A 14,826-nucleotide genomic window follows, 5' to 3' on the forward strand; every position below is an offset into this window, starting at 1 on the left:
ATTTAATTTAGCTATCATATACTAACTTTTCATATATAATATGCCTGTGTTTTAGAAGAATTTGTTGGATGTAAATGGCCCAAAACTAAAACTTATAATGTATATTTACATATTTTATTACATAGAAAGTAGTGCTGTGGGGCTGGGGATGTGGCTCAAGCGGTAGCGCGCTCGCCTGGCATGCGTGCGGCCCGGGTTCGATCCTCAGCACCACATACAAACAAAGATGTTGCGTCTGCCGATAACTAAAAAAATAAATATTAAAAATTCTCTCTCTCTCTCTCTCCCCTCTCTCACTCTCTCTTTAAAAAAAAAAGAAAGTAGTGCTGTAATTATAATATCACTGAACTAACAATGAATTTTTAGATATTAGCAAAGTCAATAATGAAGTTAAGCATGAGAAGAAGACTACCACTAAATAGGGAAGAGAGGTGAGAGGGAAAAAGAGGGAGAAGAGGAGTTGCACAGAAGATGGGAGGAGAACCTCATTGTTATACAGAATACATATATGATGTTGTAATGAGAAAAATTAAAAAAAGTGTGTCACATTAGATTGGATAGACAGAAAGGATGGGAGAGGAGGGGAGGAGTAGGGAGGATAGGAAGGGCAGCAGAACAGAATAGACAATATGATTGATGTATTTACATTCCATGTATGTATTATATATCAAAATGCATTCTACTGTCATGTATGACTAAAAAAATAAATAAAAATTTTTTAAAAAGCCAAAACTAAAAAAAATAATGAAGTTAACAGTAATTTGATGTTAAAAAAAGGTCTTGATACCAATCCTAATTTATACTACCCATGACAAGAATTTTTTAGTAACTTAAAATTTTTCCTGCAAACTTTTCTTTGTGTGATCGTTAGGATGTTGTTAATGAGTTAAATGTATCTCTTTCTTTTGTCAAACATGTGAAGAATACTTAAGTGCTTGGAATACCTCATAACCATGATTATCAAACCAAATGTACACATCTTACATGAAAATATGCCAGAGAGGCGTGTGTGTGCCTAGATACTTAGAGTTCATTTTATTTCAAGTTTCATAAGGGTTCTTTGGGGGGGAGCATTTTTGCCCTTGTTGAAATTTTAACAGCTGTATTGATATGTAATCTACATAACAATGTACCCATTATAAATGTGTTTAGCAAATGCATAGAGTTATACAACTCTCATCACAATCCAGTTTTTAAAGATTCCATTGTCCCAAGTTCCAAAATGCCTATTTGCAGTTAATACCTGCTCCCATTTCCAGCCCCACACAATCAATCACCAATTCTGTGACTGGTGAGAGACTTCTGTTCTCAATAGATTTGCCTATTCTGGACATTTCATATAAATAGAATCATACAATATGTGGCCTTTTGTGACTGGCATCCCATTGGCATAATGGTTTTGAGGTTCCTCCATGTTGTAGCATATATCAGTAATATGTTTGTTTTCATTGCTGAATCATCTTCCATTACATGGATTTACCACATTTGGTTATCCACTCATCAGTTAATGAAATGAACCGTTAGATTATTCCAACTTCCTGATCATTATACATAATGCTACTATGCACATCCACATACAAGTCTTTGTGTGCATATGTGTTTTGGATTCTCTTGGGTATATAGCAAGTAGAAGAAATCCATGCCACCTTGAATTTTCTTACTACCTCTCTTTTATCATTTGATATACTTTAGCTTGACCATCAGACTCTTTATTAATAATACTCCAAGTATTAGCTGATTCTTTTACCTGTGGCATTAGACAATATTTTTCTGTATAAGGAATTGCCAATTTAAGAAATATGGGGTTTTTTATTTGTTCATTTTAAATATACATGACAGTAGAGTAAATTTTGACATTATGCATACATGGAGTATTAATTTTTCTAATTAGGATACAATTCTTGCGGTTGGACATGATAAGAAAAAAAAGAAAGGGGTTTTTTTTTTTTATTATCTGTATGTTTAATGGAACTCACTCAGGTTTTGTTATCTTAAAAACACACATGGGCATTCGTCCGTTGCCCACCAGTTAAGTGACCTACAATTGATAAGCATGAGAAAGAGTCATGATGATCAAAATGGAATATAGATTCTTAAAACACACACACACACACACACACACACACACACACACATGGTTTCCAGGTCATGCAGTAAAAGTATCTTTATAGAGACAACTGGAATGCTTTGAGCATTCCTTATTCCCCCTACATCTAGTTTTTATTCATTTATGAAATATTTTAAAGAACTTAAAGGATCTTAAAGAACTTAAAAAGATATATTTTTTTTTAGTTTTTTACTCTGCCTATTGCTTCTATGTGAAGTAACTTTTTAGTATTTTAAACACATTAAACAATATAAATTTTTTGTGGTACTAGGGATTAAACCCAGGACTTCTCATATTCTAGGCAAAGAACCCTACCATTAAGCTACATCTCCAGCCCTTTTATTTTTAATTTTTATTTTGATATTGTCTCACTAAGCTGCCCAGGCTAGCCTCAAACTTGGAACCATCCTGCTTCAGCCCGCCAAACAGCTGGGATTACAGTTGTGCACTGCATGCCCAGCTAAAATTTATATTAATATACAGCATGAGAGTAAAAAAATCATTATTATGGTGAGTACTTTGACCTCCAGAGATATTCATTAGCCCCTAATATCACAGTTAATTTGGTTAAAAGGACAAGAAACACTTACTAGTTCTTAACTTTTTTCTATGTAAACCAATCTCATGAATGTGAGACACTCATAGGTACACCTATGAATTTTAATAGCTAGAGAATATTATAAACAGGTTTTGGTATGGATGGTTAGTGTCAATTTCCCTTTCTAGCTGTTTCCAACTGATATCCCAGGTCATAACCAATGCATTGTAGAACTTTCATGAACATGTCCTGATATAAACTTTTTTTATAAAGCAATTCAGTCATCTAAAATTTCTTAACAGCTTATTTTTTACAATGCCTATGTGGGTCTTATTGGAAACATGATTATTACCCACAATTTGTTAGAGCTTGATTTTCTAATTTGGTTTAACTTAGTGCATCTAAAACTTTAGTGTTCCTACAAATTACCTAGGGACCTTATTAAAATGTACATTTTGATTCAGCAGGTCTTGCACAGGGTTTGTGATTCTGGATTTTGCGTTAGCTACTAGGTGATCAGATGTTGCTGCTCTAAGATTCTTAGCGAAGCTTTGAATGGCTATTCACTAGCAGTACTTAAACACTGAAGTTTACTGCTTCTAAATCTGCTTCAGACTATAAAATAATCATAAACTAAGCTAGCTAACTTCATTTTAAATAGGAAGCCAGTAAACCACCGAATGACAGACTCTGCCTAATATGGGTTTGGAATTACTATTTGGGGTTTCCTTACACCTTTCCTCATAGGTGATTCAGCTGGATGCAGTGGCACATGTCTGTAATCCCAGCAGTTTGAGAAGCTGGGGGAAGAGAATTTCAAGTTCAAAGCCAGCCTCAGCAAATTAATGAGGCCCTAAGCAACCTAGCAAGACCCTGTCTCAAAATAAAAAAAATAAAATAAAAAGGGCTGGGGATGTGGCTCAGTGGTAAAGCTCCTCTGGGTTCAATCCCCAGTTCCAAAATAAATAAAAGACTGAATCAACTGGAAGACTGACCTCTGGATAAATGAGGTGTTATTCATCTCCACATGGGTACTGGGCCCATAAACATTTGGCTTAAATAAATCAGGAAACAAGAATGGAAGCAGATGGACAAGTTGGGAAGCCATTATAATAATATAGTAAGGAAGTGCTGTCAGGCTAACCTAAAGCCACAGTAGGAAGATGGGATGGATTTTTTAAAAGAAAGTGGGGATTGGAAGAGAGAGGTTGGTGGAGGTAGGGGAAAAGGAGGTGATGAGAGAAAGTCTAAGATTATTCCAAGATACTTGGCTTCAGCAATTTGGTACACAGTAGTGCCCTTAAATAAGAGAACCTAGTAGGGAAAACATCAGTCAGGTGGGATTTCAGAGAAATGAGTTTGGCTTTGGACATGTTATGTTTGAGGTTTCTGTGGACCATACACACGGACAGGATAGTGTTTTGGTTTCTAGTCAAATATATCTAGGTTCAGATTCCAGCTCTGCCATGTGTTTAAATGTATGCTATTAATCCAGTAAATTCCAAGGTTTTTTTTTTTTTTTTTGTACCAGGAATTGAACTCAGGGGCACTCAACCACTGAGCCTTGTCCCAGCCCTACTTTGTATTTTATTTAGAGACACAGTCTCGCTGAGTTGCTTAGTGCCTCACCCTTGCTGAAGCTGGCTTTGAACTCTGATCCTCCTGTCTCGGCCTCCTGAGTCTCTGGGACTACAAGCATGCAACACTGAGCCTGACTAAATTTGAAGTTTTCAAGTCTGTGACTATTTCAATGAAATTGACATGGGTGCATTAAAATAGGTGAACACCAGTAATCCCAGCGGCTCAACTTCAAAGCCAGTCTCAAAAATTTAGGTAGGCCCTAAGCAATTTAGCAAGACCATGTCTCAAAATAAAAAATAAAAAAGGCTGGGGATATGGCTCAGTGGTTAACTGCCCCTGGGTTCAATCCCCAGTACCAAAAAAAAAGGGTTGGAAATCATAACCTAGAGCTTATATTATTATACTGATTAATATTAATATTACATAATTACATATAAATTATAATTATAATAATTATTGCATTATATTGTTATTGTATTACATAATCATATTGTTATATGATTATATATTATGTAATTATGTATATATTATATATATATATTTAAAGTTTTGTACATGTTTCACATCTGAGACAATGAAACAAAATTGGCTTGGAAAGTATATTTTCTGAACCTTCATCTATAAAGTAAACATAAAGAAGTGTATTATTAATGAAAAAATAAATGATATAATATATATTAAGTATCAGTACAATACCACCAATAATATTCAAGGGTGTTTGCAATACAGGTCCTTCTTCTTAACAATTTACATTAACATGCACTATTGAACAATAAGGAGTGATATTTTATTTTTAAAAATGCTTTTAGAAAAAATATTTATATTTATGAAGGCATAAAATAATCTGGCCAAAGCTTTACATTAAAAAGTAACTCAATTTGAAAAATGTTGTTTTTGCATGGTGGGTGAGATGTTTATTTACTAAAGCAGGAGCTCTCTGAAAGCTCTGCTGTGAACTGAAAGTAGGCCTGATCCCAAAACAGGGAGCCTGTGGTTATATCTGGAGTAAAAAGTAAATAACAAAAAAAAAAAAAAAACAGAACATTCATTTCTGCTCACTTTAACTTTTAAGGATATTAGAAAAGAATGTGGTTTGATGAGGAAGGAAATTAAAAAGGGAAGGAAACGTAAAGGGAAAATAAGAAACTTCACATCTCTGCATTTGCTGTGTTTGCTGATTTCTTACCAGAAAGATGAGAAGAAATGATTTTCCTTATTAACATCCAAATTGGGATGGCTTTTCCCAAGGATACTTTGCAGTCTGGGCTCTGGGAAGATTGCCTCTTCCCATATTCTCCAGAGAGCTGCCTTAAGACTTCTTAACTGCCTTTTTGTGGAAGAGAATCCCAGATTGCACTTTTTCTCACCCACAAGAAAAATTACTGCTTGCAGCACGCTCCCACATCTTGGGAAGGCTAAGCCAGAGACGAGGCTCCTTAAGGGCAGAGTTCCTGGGCTCCAGGACTTGGCATCTGTGTATGCCGCACCCCACAGTTTTCTAAGCCATATGGCCTTGAGGATTCATTCCCAAAACACTTTGCCAAGAACCCTGGTTTGTACATTGTCTCCCAACTCCTTCCTTCCTGTAAACTTGATTCCTCTTTTAATGCACTCTTTAACTCTGGGGGAACTAACTTATCATAATAAAAACAACCCTCACAAATTCCTCATAGGTATGTCATGCAGATTACTGGCCTCTTTCACCTTAGTGTTGAAGCTATGTGTTGCCAGGATATAATAAAGAGATGAAGGCTGGCCTAAAAGGGTTTTTCCCCCCCTTAAAAGAGTATAAGAAAGAAAACAACCAACAATAAACCTCTTTATAAATTGCTTGGATCTTGAAAAGGAAAAATGGTCTAGAGAGTTTCTTTGGCTTATTACAGTAATTTAATAAACAAGGTCGGCTGCGAGGGAAGGAAGAGATGCGTGGCAGAAGGAAAACGTGTGGCTTATGGAGATTTTATATTCTTTTAATATGAGCAGTTAGAGCTAGCTCAAGCGGAACAAAATTTTGAACTTCGATGAGGAATCATAGCACTGTGTGACCTTGGATAAGTCACCTCACTTGTTAATGCTTTCATTTATTGATGTGGAAAGAAGATGTGATGTCCCGAGATCCTGAGATCGCCTAAGTACACAATACCAAGCAAGGAGCCCTACTTGTCAGTTGCTGCTACTGCTGCTTCCCAGAATGAGCCGTTACTACAAAATTCCGGAAAGTTTGTTTTCTACAAATTAAAACCCTCGCTGTAAAAGGATGAGGTGCCCAACATCTTTATACCTAAGGTTAACTTATTAGAACCAAAAACGCTTTAAACTTTACACAACCAAAACACTCTTAAATTAGTGGCGGGACCCACTTTGAAAGCATCCCCCACCCGTTCTCAACCAGTGCATTTTGGGAAGTGTAGTTCCATGCTGAGGTTTCTTGAATACAGACAAACGGGCAGGAAACTACAACTCCCAATAGGTGAGGAAGCGGGACTATTTCCCAGTCGGGCGGTAGCGCTGTGGGAGGGAATTGGCAATCTTGCTGCCTACGTGGGAGAGAAGGGAGGGTTGGGGGAAGTGTAGAAACCTGAACCTGAGCCGCTGCCGCCTGAGGAAGATTTGGTGGGCGGAGAAGTAAAAGGGGGAAAAGCGGGTTGGGGCTGAGGTGAAGAGGGCATATAGGTCGCTGCTCCCGGTGGGGCACAAAGTTCACCGCGATGTGGCTAAAGCCTGAGGAAGTGCTCCTGAAAAATGCGCTGAAGCTGTGGCTGATGGAAAGGTCCAACGACTACTTCGTGCTGCAAAGGCGTCGAGGCTACGGGGAAGAAGGTGGAGGGGGTCTCACAGGTAAGCTGTGGCTGGCCCTATTTGCCTCAGGACTCTGTTCACTATTAGTTAAAAGGTGGTAAGGAAAACAGTTACTCGTCGCTTTCCAGATGCCCGATCCTAAACCCTGGGCGGAGGGACAGGGGTTCAGCTCCCTCCGCCACTACCACCACCCTACCGCCACCACCACAGAGCCCTGGAGGAGCAGTTGCTTTTTGGGTGGGACAGGGGAGGGGGGGAACGCGTCTTTCAGAGGCGGAGAGAGAATCAGACACCTGCCCTGTCGCTTCCTGGGGGGGGGGGGGGGGCTGATGGCTAGTGTTTAAGCTAGAACAGTCACATTTAGCCTGGTATTAGGGGCCAGTTCTCAGTTGTGGACTTAACTTTTTCCCAAAAATATATACCGATAATCACCACCTGGGGAGTTTTAAGTATGTGTGTATGTGTGGGAGGGGATAGTATGGGGGCATGGGAATGGCGAGGAGAAAGAAGCGCCCCCATCGCATCCTGAGAGGTAGGCATCAAATCGGGGATTGAATTGGGGAGAGGGATATGGAAGAGGTCGAGGCATCGGGCTCAGAATTGCTGACCTCTCCCAAATTTAGCGTCCTTTACTTGTCTCCAAGTTTTCAGTCCTTGGGAGCTTCTCCCAGACTGTTACAACGTCGTAATACATTTCTCTTGAGTGTTTGAAGCTGGCTCTTCTCTCAAAGCCATGATTCTAAACCAAACCCATTAGAAAAATGGAAATTCAACGCTTTCTGCTTAACCCACACTGCCGTCCCCTCAATTCTTAGATTTAAAAATTAAGAACTCCTCCTTGGTCAAGTATCTGAAGTCTCCAGAGAATGTTATTTTGAGGTCACTAGTCTTGGGCAGGGGCATTCAAACTTTTGGACGTTGGGGAGAAGAGAACTCTTTTTCATGATCTTTTCTGGTCGGTATTGTGACCTTGCAGTTGGTAGACCCGGCTTAATTTAGGCAGCATGATGTACAGGAAAGAGAGAGGAATCTGAAAACCTGCATTTTAGTCCCATCCTCGTCTCTTACTTGTTGGATGATATTTGTTAAATTCTTTCATTTACTCAGCCTCACAGGATCACTCTATGCTACAGTGAATGTTCAGATACAACGACTGTTAAGATTCTGTTCCCCACCTTTAAAGTGCTCATTATCTGGATAAAGGGAGAGGATGGAGTAGGAGAGGAGGAAGATCAGGCAAATTATAATTAGAATGAAATGATTGAAAATTGAGTGAAAATTAATGGGGGAGGTGACATTGATTTTCTTCTTTTGTAAAACAGTGCCTACTTCAGTTGAGAGGATAAAATGAAAGATAAAAGGTACCAAATCAATGTATGTTGTTAAAATGGTGATAAATGTGTGCTGTTATTTTCCATTTTTTAAAGCCACCTCCAAAGAGAATTCTGAGTTTCTACAGGTTATATATAGATATAGATAGAAAATCTTGCAACACCTATTTATTTTATCCAGCTTTTAAAAAAGCTCTTTTGAAAATATGGTAACAAAAATTGCCACTATAAACTTGGTAGTTTCTCATTTTCTGGTTTTTAGAGATTATGGGTGTTATTTTGCAGAAGATTTGCCATTTAGTAGATAACAGGTATTTTCTAGATTAAAATTTGAGAATAAGTTTTAATTTGAAAACCAATTACTCAGTCATGTAAATTAACCATTTGGGTCCATTGATAATAGGTCAGGATATATTTGAAACAGATCTTATATCCCTGTGTTAACAGCCTCAGAGGTAGTTGTCTACTATATTTTTAAATTTTTTTTAAATTGTAGATGGACACAATACCTTTATTTATTTGTTTCTATGTGGTGCTGAGGATCAAACCCAGTGCCTTTTAGGTGCTAGGCAAGTGCTCTGCCAGTGAGCAATAACCACAGCCCTATCTACTATATTTTGATTTCCCATAATTTTACTTGACCAGAATTTTTACTGATCTTCTGGCCTATATTTGCCAAATAAGTGTATTTCACTTCATATAACTGTGTTTCTGAAAAATAATAGTCAACCAAATGCTGAAGAATCAAGTCACAATAATATAGTGTTAGGTGGTATTTTTCTTGTTAAGTTTCCTTTATAAAATTGCTACTTATTTTCTGTGTTTGAGTTTTCATTTTTCATGTCTTCTTAAACCATAGACCATTTGTATCAGTTTCTTCTCTCCATCCCACCCACCTCTTTAGTCATTCCCTTCTCTCTAGTATAAGAGGAAATTTGTCTGAATAAATAAGCCAAGATTTCTGTCACATGGTACATGTTGTGACTAGTGATAAGCCTATTGACTTGGTGGTCAGTTTGTATCTCTGCATGATTATTTTACCCATGGTATTGACAGGATGCCTTAATTATTGCATGAGAGCTGCCATTATAAGACCATGTAAATTAAACAAAATGGACCAGAAAGGAGCAAAGAGCTATTTCTAAATTTGGTTCTTTTTGGATCAGAGCAAAAGAGTATGCTTATTTTCTTGGATACTCAATTATAGTATTCTTACTTAAAATTGCACTTTACTATGTAAGTCCATATTAGAATTAGCCTCCTACAAGTTTGTGTGCCAGCATAAGCTTGCATTTGACCATGTTGTTTGCTAAAACCTAGTGATATGTGCTATCCATTTATAAAGTTAGCTGATACATTTTGTTTAATGAAGAAAAGATAATTACCATCCAGAAGTGTTAATGATTGTATTTTAAGATTTCATTTCTTTGCCATATAGTAATTGGCAATTGCCACCAGCCATGTAATGACTTTAGGTAATGGACTTAGTGAAGTTAGTTGACTCAGTTTTTTCCCCTGATAATGAAATAGGAGCAACAGAGAACCCTAAGATGGTTATAGTAGGAGACTAGTTTGGAAGTTAGAATTTTGAGGTCCTGGGCTGGGGCTGTAGCTCAGTGGTAGAGTGCTTGCCTCATACGTGTGAGGCACAGAGTTCGATCCTCAGCACTACATAGGTAGGAAGGAAGGAAGGAAGAAATCGTGTCCATCTACAACTAAAAATATTTTTTAAAAAGAATTTTGAGGTCCCTCTTCTAAATTTGTAAACACTTGTAGTGGGTGTCTGGTAGATTGCTGATCATTTGCCTAATTTTATCTATCTTAATTATCCTGGCTCACAGTGCAATGGAATTTTTGTGGAAACATTTATTATATATAAGGTTGTTATGCAGATAAAGTGGTTTTCCTTCATTGATAAGGGTAATGACTCTTCTATGCCATTTTAATTTAGCACCTGGTTTTGTATAATTCAAATAAGGTATGCATATTTTTATTAAGCATAAATCAACAGTTTGCTCCTCTTGGCAGATGGGAACCATAACATGGGCTACATTGTATTAAGTACTCTAGTGTATGGGACTTAAGGAATATCTGCCAGTGAGGAAGCCTTAACTTGGGTAAAACTGCCCAAGGTGAGAAACTTTTTCTCTTGAAATTGTTCATACCTGAATAGTTAGCAGGTTCTTGGGTGTTGGATCAATAAATTCCACTCAGTAAGCTTTTTTTTTTTTTTTTTTGGTACCATGGGTTGAACCTGGGGCCACTTAACCACTGAGAAACATCCCCAGCCCTTTTTTGAATTTTATTTAGAGACAGGGTTTCACTGAGTTGTTTAGTGCCTCACTAAATTGCTAAGGCTGGCTTTGAACTCCCAATCCTCCTGTCTCAGCCTCCCAAACCAGGATTACAGGCATGCACCACCATGCCCAGAAGTAAACCTTGTTTTGGGGGTATAGAACAAAACTACAAAATAATACTTATTAAAATGGAAGATTTTAAGATATTGTTTCCTTATTCCTCTTTCATCTTAGTGTACTATACTTTGAAATGAAATCATCTGTAGAAACTAGAACATGATGACATTTGAAATTAGCTTTCTATTTTCAAGTGTTTGAAATAAGCTTTCCCTTTTATGGTATTTAGGCTTCACAAATCACTGTGTAAACGATTTGTTATAAACATATACATAGTAAACAATAAGTAGTCTTTTATAAATCTCCTCCTGATCATCCCTTGAAAATATAAATATTTTCTTCTGTTTTCCCCACCCCCCAACTGGAGTCTAGCTCTGAAAATGTTGGCATTAAGTATGTATTAGCAAAATATCCCTGTATTCCATGTTCACAAAGGAACCCTCTTATAAAATATCTGTTGCCCAAATGGTGGGCATGGCATTTTATATTAGGTAAGGAAAGATCTACTGCCCAACACACACACACACACACACACACACACACACAAATAAATTAATAAATTATCATTTTGACTTGTTTGAAAGAAAATCCCACAGGGCAACCCCTAGGGAAGGCAAATCACTTTGTATGTTCCTCTACCTCCCAAGAACATCAAATTTTAAAATTGTCTTTAAGGGTATAAAAAAAGGGAATTTCCTGAAAGCAGAAGGGAGAATAATAGAGTAGAAGCAGGGGATCAAGGGGGAGGGAGGAAGGGAGGAAAAGGGGAAGAACTGGGGAACAAAGTTTCCAAATTATGCTATGTGCATGTGTGACTATATCCCAGTGCATTCCAAATTTATATATAACTGTAAGGTACCAATTAAAAATAAATAAATTGAAGGAAGATCAATAAAGCAGAGTACAGGGATCAGGGGATAGTAAGGGGAATTAAAATGGAGAAAACTATGTTCTATGCATTTATGAATGTTAAAATGAACCCCTCTATTATGTATAACTACAGTGCACTAAAAATAAATTTAAAAAATAAAAATACCTTGAATTATCTCTTTCAATCAGAATGGGCAGCCTTATAGGAAACTTTGAGAAATGAAGAATGGTTGGTATCACTACTTTTTAGTCTTTAAATCAGAATGAAATCTACTTGATTAGTTTTCTGATTACATTATAAATCTCTTACTCCTCCACAAACCTTTTGCACATAGTCTACATAGTTATGACTTTAACTCTTGAGGTTTGAGGATTCATGGCCTTAAGCTGAACTGGAGTAGTAGTTTCAGTCTATGCATAAGGATGGAATGGACCCCATGGCAAAAAGGGGAGCTGGGTGCAGTGGCACACACCTGTAATCTACTCTACTATTCTCCCTCAGCTCAGGAGGCTGAGGTAGGAGGATCATGAGATCAAAGCCAGCCTCAGCAAAAATGAGGCACTAAGAAACTCAGTGAGATCCTATCTCTAAATAAAATACAAAATAGGGCTGGGGATGTGGCTCTGTGATCAAGTGCTCCTAAGTTCAATCTCTGGTACTCCCCAAAGAAAAACAAGGGAGAGGAAAGTTTGAGAGACTGTATCAATGGGTACCTAAAAAGGCATGGGGCTTTATAAGTAGGCAGTCAATAACCCTTCCACTACCACCAAGGAAGTATGACTGTATTGATTATCCTTCATTCCTCAAAACCTCCTGCAGGCCTTTTTCATTCAAATAGATCTTTAAAAATAAGTTTTTTCCTTATTACTGGGATCAAGGCCATCCCAGAGAGGGAGAGGAGCACAGTATGATTTGCCCTCCTTTGATGTTGCCTTTGGAATTTTCTTTTTTAACAGTTCAACTGTAAGATAATATCCATAAATGCACAAATGTACTACCAAATCCAATGACTTCACTTACCCCATAAGCCCTGCTTCTTTTATCTTCCTTGATTCATTAATATTTTTAAAATATTAAAGATTCTTTAATATTTTTATGATCTCTTTTCAGCTGTGTCTATAGTTTAGATATGAAGTCTCAAAGACTCATGTGTTGTAGGCTTGGTCCCCAGTGCAGAAATATTCAGAGGTGGGGCTTTTAGGAAATGAAAGGTTCATGAGGGTTCTAACCTCATCAGTAGATTAATCCACTTGATGGATTAATAATTTGAATGGACTGTTGTGATGGAAACTGTAGGACAAGAGACATAGATGGAGGAATTAGGTCATTTGGGCTGTGTCCTGGAAGAGTAATTTCTTGTGATTTACACCCTAGTGCTTCCTGGCTGCCATGGGCAGAACAGCTTTTCTCTATCACATCCTTCTACTATGATGTTTCTTCCTTGGAGCCAGCCAATCATGGACTGAAACCTTTCATTTCCTAAAAGCCCCACCTCTGAACATTGCTGTACTGGGGACCAAGCCTACAACACATGAGTCTTTGAGACTTCATATCTAAACCATAGACACGGCTGAAAAGAGAGCATAAAAATATTAAAGAATCTTTAATATTTTAAAAATATTAATGAATCAAAGAAAATAAAAGAAGCAGGCTTATGGGGTAAGTGAAGTCATTGAATTTGGTAGTACATTTGTGCATTTATGGATATTAGCTTCCAGTTGAATTGTTAAAAAGAAAATTCCAAAGGTAACATCAAAAGAGGGCAAATCATACTGTGCTCCTCTCCCTCTCTGGGATGGCCTTGATTCCAGTAATAAGAAAAAATATCTTTAAGATCTATTTGAATGAAAAAGGACAGGCTTTCAGGAGGTTTTGAGAAATGAAGGATGATCAATACAGTCATACTTCCTTGGTGGTAATGGAAGGGTTATTGACTGCCTACTTATAAACCCCCTTTGAAACTGAGCTAAAATAAAACTGTCTTCTTTTACATTGTTTACATCGGGCATTTTGGTCATAGTGATGAAACGCTAACACAGCTGTGATTGTTTTATGAAAGTTTAGTTTCTTCACCTGCAAAATGAGGACAACATTGTCTTCTCTACCTCCAGACCATTGTTATATTGGCCCAGTGAGTTTTGACACCTATAAGCAACTATTTGACATTCATTTATATATTAATAAAATTATAAGATTTTTAGTGCCATTTTATGGCTGGAAGGGGTGTGTGTGTGTGTGTGTGTGTGTGTGTGTGTGTGTGTGTGTGTGTTACACATGGTATTGTCTCTAGTAATTATTTTTCTCATGTTGTATATAGAAATTAATTTGGAGTTACATTAAGTAGGTCCAAGATGTAAGGATATCACTGCAAACTCAAAATTGTGATAGTTAATCATTGAAGAATTTTGGTACTGTACTATTTATGCATGTGCATATATATTTTACAAATCAAGATAATGTACAAGAATTAGAATATCAAGACAGCATTTCCTTTTGATCATATTGTTCAAACCTAGAAGTACTCAAACAGTACTTCTACAAATGTAAGCATTACTTGTTTTGCTGAATGGTAATAAAGAATACACATAACTTTGGTTACCCTATTAGTATTTTTCAAAACAGTACTTGAAGAAGAAATACCCGTCCAAGTGATGAAAGCCTCATACTACTTTGTGGATAGTTGTGGAAGAACTATGGTTATAAAGTAAGCTGAAAATAAGAATAAAAGGCACATTGCTATAAGCTATCACAGATTTTATATTGCCTTTATCTTAGAAAGTTTGCCTAATTTTCTTCCTTTTGCCTCTGCTATATAAGTAAAAGAAGTAATGCAATATGTTCATTTAACAGGTACTTACTAAATTCCTTCTAAAAGTCAAGGACCGTTTTAGGTACTGAAGAGAAAGCAATGAAGAAAACAAAATCCCTTCTCCAATGGGTGTATCATTCTTGTTGGGGGAGGCATATGTTTGTGATATGACATATGATATGACTGGTGGAGTTAAGCAAAATGAAGAAGAGAATAAGTTATCCTGATAGAGATGGGATGGAGTGGTGTTTTATATAAATTGATCTGGGAAGGCCTCCTAAGGTAACCTATGAGTGGATACCAGAGACACTATAGTATATGAACCAAACACATATTTGGGAACAGAGTAAATACAGGTAATTCTAGGAATTTTGCT

The 14,826-nt window shown here is 37.1% G+C and overlaps 1 protein-coding gene across 2 annotated transcripts in view; it reads left to right on the top strand.

Moving 5' to 3' along the window:
* The first annotated feature begins 6,802 nt into the window (after positions 1 to 6,802).
* TBC1D8B (TBC1 domain family member 8B) overlaps positions 6,803 to 14,826 on the top strand; it is a 73,195-nt gene continuing 65,171 nt past the window's right edge. For both annotated transcript variants that reach the window (XM_081278380.1, XM_081278381.1), the window contains exon 1: positions 6,803 to 7,064. In XM_081278380.1, the coding sequence (XP_081134506.1) occupies positions 6,935 to 7,064 (130 nt within the window). In that variant the 5' untranslated portion in view covers positions 6,803 to 6,934. The remainder of the gene's footprint in view (positions 7,065 to 14,826) is intronic.

The sequence above is a fragment of the Spermophilus citellus genome, assembly GCF_964194105.1.
Source record: "Spermophilus citellus genome assembly, chromosome: X".
NCBI lineage: Eukaryota > Metazoa > Chordata > Mammalia > Rodentia > Sciuridae > Spermophilus > Spermophilus citellus.